General features: G+C 40.6%; 1 protein-coding gene across 1 annotated transcript; it reads right to left on the bottom strand.

Annotated features, from left to right (window-relative positions):
* Positions 1-1,496: 1,496 nt before the first annotated feature.
* pdhb (pyruvate dehydrogenase E1 subunit beta) lies at positions 1,497-8,786 on the bottom strand. Its single transcript, XM_089010403.1, has 11 exons — positions 8,690-8,786; positions 8,552-8,611; positions 7,393-7,500; positions 6,285-6,347; positions 6,168-6,203; positions 5,879-6,069; positions 4,702-4,796; positions 4,518-4,628; positions 3,808-3,899; positions 3,543-3,684; positions 1,497-2,015 (listed from the first exon to the last, which is right to left on the bottom strand). Exons 1-11 carry the CDS (start codon positions 8,726-8,728, stop codon positions 1,870-1,872), a joined length of 1,083 nt encoding a protein of 360 aa, XP_088866529.1. The 5' UTR covers positions 8,729-8,786; the 3' UTR covers positions 1,497-1,869.
* Positions 8,787-9,193: the final 407 nt, after the last annotated feature.

Consider the following 9,193-nt stretch of genomic DNA (forward strand, 5'->3'; position numbering starts at 1 on the left):
TGACGCATTTCAAATGCATTGCTTTTAACCAGTAAAAATGCAACTTGAGATCAAGAACGTCAACATTCCTCCAAAAATTTAACGAAACAAAAATGTACGATATCAGGAAACGGCAACTGAAACTATAACCTTTTAAATAGCGACAATAAAATCATGTTTTAACAGTTGACGTTTGTTTCTGAACTGGTCAACGTCGAGTTTCACTGTTTAGTTTCTACGAGGCCTGGCTGAGATCTCATATCAAAAGTCAAGATATGAAAAATGAAGATATTGTCAAAATGAAGACGATAGTCTCGTCAACTTGCCAACTCCTAAGTTTGTTGTTGCATCGACCTGTCACGCCACGGTGATCATCTTGCGGAGAGGACAGCGTTACATCAAGGAGAACACGCAAAAAAGGGGCCTTCGAGGACATGATAGAGATTAGACAGAATAGAAGTTCTCATATTTAAAAGTTTCATGCTGTTATATGCTTAGTGAACATGTGTGACTCGAGTACACAATGAAAGCACAGACAACCTGGGTCAATCTGAGGTCAACAGACACAGCTTGTTAAACTGTCATCTTCATCTAGGAGATCTAGCCTTGGACAGAATTTAGGACTTGGGAAACTCCTTTATCACAGCAGTAATTTACGACTTGAAACTCCTTCACAAATCTTATTAGCCAGGTTACAAATTTATCAGTTCATGGAAAAGACAATGTTTTATTGCTTACAGCTGTTCGTGCTTAGAACTCAAGAGGCGTGGTATTCTAATCAAGAAAACTGTTTTACTAATGTATCATTTTAATTTGCATAATTATAGTCTTAATAAATAGCTTGGCAGAGGACTGCAGAAGTCACGCATCTGTCATGAATGGCTGCGTGTCCTGCCAGCAGTAAAAGACAATCTTTCTGTGTTCGAGCCTTTGTCCACAGTATCCAACCAAACATCTGACATCACTAGAGATTCAGTAACTCATTCACTACCTTTTGTCATAATTAAAAAACAAGACATTCAATCCTTCACAGATCACCTCAACTCGGTAGATAAACATTAAATTTACTCGTGAGGACATTAAAGAGAACCTACTAGCCTTTCTGGATTGTAAAGTAATTATAAAAGAGGACACAGCGCTAAAAACAGAAGTCTTTAGGAAGGCTACGCACACTGACCAATACTTACTTTTCAATTCTAACCGAATGATGAATAATGAACCAAAATTTCAAACCGAACAAATATTTCGAAATTGGAATAAAGCAAATGTTTGATTTGAAAAAAATAAAATAAATAATCCTTCATTTTCTTTTTTTTTTCTGGAAAAAGTTGTCAGCCACCCGGGTTACACGCCTCGGGCATCCGGGCAGACGTTATTTCAAACACTGGTATTAACCTAACAAACCATTATTTTTTGCTTGTTTTCCTACAATCATACGAACCTGATACATACCTGACATATTACCATGGGTGTGGGGTACAGTTTTTTTGTGGGGTGGGCCACACTAGAAACAAATAATGGATGGAAGTGTTTTTCTTTAATTGTCGTAACAGTCATTTACAGTGACAGACAACAAGCACGGAGAACCAGAAAATAGCCTGGCCCACATTACAGTTTCACCTCACACTGCCTTAGCCAAATATTTATTCGGGGGGTTTGGGACAAAACCTAATTCCCAAAACATTGTGGATCTTTACATAATAAATACATATTGTTTGTTTTTAAACAGGACAACTGGAAAGGTAGATTGTTGATATTATTTTGAAGTGGAGGGAAAAGGAGGTGATGACTGCAGCAGAACTCATACGTTCCAAAAACAGCCACTATTTACAACATGATTCTCTTCTCTCCCACCTGCCTCTTTTTTTTTTTAAACATGTTTCCTCGCCTTCATACGTTGAGTGTCTTCTTGATGGAGAAGATGATGTCTTTGATCTGCGGAAGGCTGTTGTCTTCCAGGATCTTGGCGTACGGCATGGGGATGTCCACACCCGTCACCCTTGTGGCCGGAGCATCCAGGTAGTTGAAGGCTGGCCCTGAACAAAACACACACAAAAAAGGACAACGGACGAAACATATCATTGAACTGACAGAGTAAACATGAAGAGTGATTGTTTTTCCCCTTCACAAAAACTAAAGGGGCCTTTAACATTTCCCTGAGGAACTCCATTTTAAGTTGTTTCTCTCGGAAAGGATGTTGATCCAACTTCAACACTCCAATATTGGGATTTAAAACATACCATCATTTTGATTTGTTTCCGAATACTTTTTTTCCCTCTCCGAATTAACTTTCTTTCATCTTTCGGGAGAGAGAAATCTCTAAAACCTACATTTTGGGGGGAGAAAAAAAACACCTATATTGTCACCTATAAACAATATAAACACACTTCTCAGAAATACAGTGATACCACAGCTTACGAACGCTTTAGCTCACAAACATTAAATTCGCGAGCGTATAGTCTTGGCTGATGAACTAGTTTTCAGCGGACGAACCAAACTACATGGCGCCACGGTGGCTGGCGACTAGTTTTCGGAGGATGAACACCAAACCTCACGGTCGAACAGCGCCACAGTGGCTGGCGGACTAGTTTTCCTCACCCACTTTGAGTGCTGAAGTGGTTTGTTATCAGGTGGAGTACTTTTGCTATTATGGGACCGAAAAAGATTAATTTTAGGGTTTGGATTCGGGATATTATTCCAACACCAATGGTTAGGATTAAGATGAGAATTCTGAGTTAGCTACAATGAAAGTACAGTGATACCTCGGTTTACGAACGCTTTAGCTAACAAGCTTTTCGCCTTACAAACATTAAATTTGCGAGAACATAATCTTGGCATATGAACTAGTTTTCGGGAAACACACGGAGTGCCACAATGGCTGGCGGACTAGTTTTCGGCGAAAGAACACCAAACCACACGCCCGAACAGCGCCACGGTTGCTGCAGGACTACTTTTCCACCCCCACTTTCAGTGAGTGCAGACGTGGTCTGCTATCGTGGAGGACATTTGCTATTAGGGTAGCGAAAAAGATCCCACCACAGGCTAGTGTTAAGCCGAAGAGGACACAAAAAAATCATCGAAAAACACGAATGAGGTGTGTGTTTGTATGACTTAGCGTCCCAGTACCAGTATGCTACATCGACCATTGCTACGTGTGGCTAACGGTGTTTCTGTCAACGACCATCACAAACATAAATAAAACGATTTTATTATATAGTACAGTTTATTTCTTTAATTACTATACAATAGCACATTTATTATACATAAATAAGGTATATTTCGTGTAGTTTTAAAGACTTATTTAGTAGACAATTATGTTTTATGGGGACTTGGGAACGGATTATTCTCATTTTTAAGGGTTTCTTATGGGAAATAAATGTTGGGCAGACGAACTTTTCGCCTTACACACACTTTCTGGGAACCAATTAAGTTCGTAAGCTGAGGTATCACTGTACATTATGAATTTTCTTAGCTTGTTTTTGATCAACGTGTTTCCGATCTGTTTTTATTTTTGAGACGTATTCGGCCAAAGGTGTTATTCTGACATGGACAACGTTGCCTACCCTCCATGATTCTGGCACAGATCTCAGCTCCGACGCCAAACTGCGGCCAACCGCCTTCCACCGTCACCAAGTGGTTGGTTTTCATCACGCTGGCTTCGATGCTTTCCACATCCATGGGCCTGATGGTTCGCAGGTTGATCACCTTGTTTGTTGCACACAAAAAAATATGAGGGTTTGTTTAAAAAAATAATAAACAAAAAAATTGTATAATACAGTACTATAAAAATTGTATAGTACTGGTGGTAGGCAACGGTTGCATTGGTACCTCACACTCGATTCCCTCCTTGGCGAGGACGGCGGCGGCATCGAGACAATGGCCGACGTAGCGAGAATGCGACACCAAAGTCACATGAGTACCTGAGCGGCACAGCAAGTTAAAAAAAACGCACACAAAAATATTTCACAAAATCAGAAAAAAGATAAAATTGGAATATTAAAAATTGTTTAAAAGTAGAAAAAAATTCGACAATATACAAAATTAACTCATTCACTGCCATTCCCAAATGTATTCAGGAATTGAAAATATGATGTGGTGCACCATTCCCGAATTTGTTCGGGTTTTGGTTTTTCTTGCCGGGGTGCCGATAAAGCCATGGTCAGACGTCTGGCAATGTTTTTTTTTTCCCTCCCACAAGGGGGCAGCATTTGCTTTTTTGTCCATGTCAGCGCTTTGTTACAGCTTCATGTTGTCAAAGCGCTATATAAATCAATATGAATGTATTGTATTTTGTATAGCCGCCCCCATTTCAAACTCAGATAACTCCAGACCCATATAATTTAGGAGATAACTCTTTCTGATGAAAGAAGAGCGTCTAAGGTTTCTTAAGCTACATTGAATGTTTATGTAGTCCTAAAATTCAATATTCTGTGGGTCCTGGAATTTCAGTGAAAATGACAAAAACCCTAGCAGCAGAATGGACACATTTTTTGCACATCGTCTGGCAGTGAATGAATTAAAACAATTGAAATTCTCACCTTGCCTCTCCACCTTGGCTTTGCCGATGGGAACTGTAAAGTCTTTGGACTGGGCCTCGTCGGACATCTCAAAGGGGACGCCGTACATCAGCTCGTTCTCCAGGAACACCACTGGGCCACGAACGAGATGGTTCATTATCAGATTTTTTTTTTTAATTTTATGTAGTTGGATGGAAGAACTCACCTGGGTTGTCGTCCCTGATGGCTGACTTTAAGAGTCCTTTGGCATCCTCAGAGTTCCACGGACTCACAACCTTCAGACCCGGGCAGTGAGCATACCTGAGAACGCCAAAGCGGGGGAAAAAACGTTTTACTTAGTTGGATTATTTTTAACTATTGCTTTTACTTATAGGACAACCGACACCTCTTGACAAGTTGCGTCCATAATTTGTAAAATCACTTCAAATGACTTCTACTGACCGCATTTTACAAAGATTCCACCGCATATAGCTGTAGTTTACGTTTTAAGACTCGCGCTGAATAATCAGGAAGTCTTGTTTTCGAGTAGATCAACTACGTGACATCACAGAGGGAACGCCCGTGATCGAGAAAGCGACACACAATGCATTTTGGGTACTTTTTTTAGTCTGAAAACACAGTGTTGATGGCGAAATTAGAAGGAAAACTACATAAATAACGCCATGGTGAATCATTGTGTGTCGCAGCCAATTGTGGTAACACGCATGAAGAATGTGTAAGTTGACACAAATTCCCAGCGGAAAAATCAGCCATTTCCAATGGAGCTTGGGCGCCATCTTGTGCATTTTCTGGGCGCTACATTGGAGTACAGACGGCTCGAATTGATATGCAAGTACTTCTTTAATCGATTGCAAACATTTATGCTTTCCTCTTCAGAACTATTTGAATCATATTCATAACTGGATGAGGAACAAGTAAGCATCTTCTCCGAATCTGAACTGTCTGAAGCCATTGGTTTGATTCTGGAGCAAGCCAGTGTGTGACCAAGAGTGACGTCACGAACAAGGGCGCGAGACTTTCTGAATCTGCCCAGTTCCGAGCTCATTTTGTGGCAGTTTTGGGACACTCAGTCATTTTTATTGGTGTTTTGCATTTGACTAAAATATCAGCCTGCGTGTTTTGGGTATTTTAAATGCTATAAAACGTTTTTCTGATGTCAGTGAGGAAACAAAAAATGTCAAAATGTGTTGGTTGTCCTTTAAGGATTTTTACTCATGCTAATGATGGAGATTATTGAATACTGTTTTGTTTTGGACGTTTTAATTGATTGTCGAAGGGCTGAAAATGCGTCGAAAACGAGTCGATTGGAAGCTACGAGTAAACCTGAACTCCTTGATCAAGCAATTAAAAAAAAAAGACTTGGACATAAATTAGCAACGCACCAGGCGGCGAAGCACTGCGAGTGCTGCGCGGCGACGCCGGCTGAGGCTCCGTTGGGTCCCCGGAAGACGATAGGCACCGCCTGCAGCCCCGCTGACATGTAGTACGTCTTGGCTGCCGAGTTAATGACCTGGTCGATGGCTTGCATGGAGAAGTTGAAGGTCATAAACTCGCAGATGGGCCTCAGGCCAGCCTTGAGGCGAGGTGGTGGTGAGAAAAAACAAAGGACTTTTCGTTTGAGCGGAATACTTTATTCTGAGGGAAAGCAGTCCACCACAAAGAGAAGCTTACCATGGCCGCTCCCACTGCGATCCCAGTGAAGCCCATCTGGAACACAGGACAACATTATCAAACATTTCCTTAAATGTGTTTTTTTTTCAGTGGGGAGTGCTTTGCACAAGAGCGTACCTCAGAAATAGGAGTGTCAATAATACGCTTGTCGCCGTATTTCTTCCACAGGCCACGACTCACCTACAAGCAACACACACAAATGATCGTTCAGTCGATTCAACACCATCAACTCCACAAATTACAAAACCTGTTGGCGGGAAACAACAAAGATATAAGACAAGTAGAAAAACGGACAAAACCCCAAAAAATGTTCAATACATTTAAATGAACGACAAAAAAAACTGACACGTGAACAATACTAAAATGTCCCTAAAATGAAAAGGGTTGAAAAATACACAATCACAAAAATAGTGTAAAAAAATGCAAGAAATTTTGAAAAAAGTCAGGGCTATTCAATGAAAAAAAATTAAGGTTTATAAAAATAGGATGAAAATGCAGAAAATAGGGAAAAAAAAGACTTGAAAAAATGATTCTTAACTCCTTCACTGCCATTCACAAATTTATTCGGGAATTGAAAATATGACATCGAGCGCCATTCCCGAATTTATTCAGGTTTTGATTTTTCTTGTTTGGGTGCCGATAAAGCGCTGGCCATGGCCTCTGGCAATGTTTTTTCCTTTCCACAATGGGGAAGCATTTGCTTTTTTTCCCCATGTAAGCGCTATGTTCCAGCTTCAGCTGTTGTTTAAGCACTATATAAACCAATATGCATGTATTGCATTGTATTTATGACAGTCACCTTCATTTCAAGCTCATATAACTCCAGACCCATATAATTTAGGAATTAACTCTTATTTTCTGATGAAAGAAGAGAATCTAAGGTTTATTACGGTGCATCGAATGTTTATGTAATCCTTAAACTGAATATTTTGTAGGTCTTGGAATTACAATGCCAAAAACCCTGGCACTGGAGTGGACACATTTTTGCACGTCTGGCAGTGAAGGAGTTAAAAATGTGTGTGGCGTGATATGCCACCAAAACCTGGCCCTCGGGTAAAAACATACTCTTCTTGATAACATATATTTTTTTCTGACATCCTATTTTTTTTCATCAACTTTTACTCTTGAGGTTACATTTCTTCTTTTTATTGATTTATTTTTGGGAGATGAGGGCTTTGGTGAAAAAAAAACAGCTTGTGAAGATGGCAAGGGGAGATTTGCATACCTTGTAGGCACCATCATACTGGGCTACTTCCTCCCCCAGTAGGAAGACTCGCTCGTCCCTCTCAAGCTCCTCATCCAAAGCCTGGTTCAGGGCGTCTCGCACCGTCACCTGACAACCAGAAGACATTTTGCAACCGGTAATTAAGAGGGGACGAAAAAGTGACATTGATTGATTGATAATTGGTTGAAGTTAACTTTGCTCGCTAATCTAATGACATTTTTTTAAATGCAATTCTAGCTAAATTCTGATTCATAAATGGAAATATGAGAGGAATCATCATTTTTTAACCAAAAAGAAATGCACTACCAGGTTTTTGTTCAGAAAATCTTTTTCAGTTGATGTCATCAGATAATTTTAGTGAACGATGTTAAGTTTGTGCTTTACTTTGCAGTCACCCAATCCTCCATGAAGCGTCTCCAGCTGGTCCAGAATGCTGCTGCTGGCCTCTTAACTGGTACTCATAAGAGGGAGCACATAACTCCCACTCTGGCATCCCTTCACTTGCTGCCTAACTATACTAGTTATTTTCAAGTTCTTACTTGTTTTCACATTTTTAAATGGCCTCTCTCCTCCTTACCTCTCCGAGCTCATCCACCCCTGCACACCGTCCCGATGCCTCAGGTCTTCTGACCAGACATTATAAGATGTGCCAAAAACTAATCGGAGGCTCAGAGGGGATCTCTGGAATGACCTGCCACTGAACATTCGGCAAGCCCCCTCACTGCCCATCTTTAAAACCGGTCTCAAAACTCACTTGCACTCTTTGGCATTCGACATGATTCCATCTTGATCTGGTGCTTTCTACTATCTTTGTCACTGCTTTATTTCTGTATAGGATAGCTGTCCATGTTAAGCACTTTGTTACAGCTTCAGCTGTGGTTAAAGCGCTATATAAATCAACATGTATTGTATTGTATTGTATTGTATGCCGTTGTATTGTAATTAATGGTAAAGGTTTGGGGAGTGAAACAATTTAGCTACATTACAGAAAGAGAACCAATAGAAACGCGTCCTCGGTGGAGAAGCAGCATATGGCAAATATGTAAACAAAAAATATGGACGTCAAAAGTGACGTAAACGTGCCGTCAATTCTTACTTACTATACTTGTTAGTTTTGCCACGGTGTCGTTGAGTCGAATAATTGCGAGCATTGACTGACCTGAACCGCAGCCGGGGCGCTCCGGTGAAAGGCTCGTCGCCGCAGTACCAGAACGGCATTCTGTAAGATGTCAGAGAGACGATATCAACCCTCAACATCACCAGTACGACATACCTGACGTGTTTTATGTTTTCGTACCCTTCCGGAGCGGAGAACAGACTTGAGGGACAGCGCCATCTTGAATCTCACCTCACTTTACTGATATGAAGGCAAGGCTCGGAGCAGATTGATCAGATTTTAACCAATCCAAACTGCGGTTTTCCTGCAGTGACCATAAATTAGGTTACAGAGAGCCAATCACAGTGGCGTAAATTCTAAAAGAGGGCGGGGTGTTATACAGAGCTCCAAGGGCACTCTAACGTTCTGACGTTAGTACGCATGCGCAAGCACGCAGCTATCAGGAAGTAGTAAAACACACGCCACAATATTGGACAGTAGTGATGGGAATTCCGGCTCTTTTCGGAGAGCCGGTTCTTTCGGCATGGATCACTAAAAAGATCCAGCTCTTTTGGCTCCCAATAGCTCCTTTGTTTTTTTTTTTTTTTGTTGCTTAAATTAACCACCAAAAATCATGTAAAATTATGTGAAAAACGAAATACTCATGTAAAAAATACACAATATCAAATATTTTTTTATTTATAT

Source organism: Hippocampus bargibanti, linkage group LG12 (assembly GCF_051943395.1).
Source record: "Hippocampus bargibanti isolate YZ-2025 linkage group LG12, ASM5194339v1, whole genome shotgun sequence".
In the NCBI taxonomy this organism is placed as follows: domain Eukaryota; kingdom Metazoa; phylum Chordata; class Actinopteri; order Syngnathiformes; family Syngnathidae; genus Hippocampus; species Hippocampus bargibanti.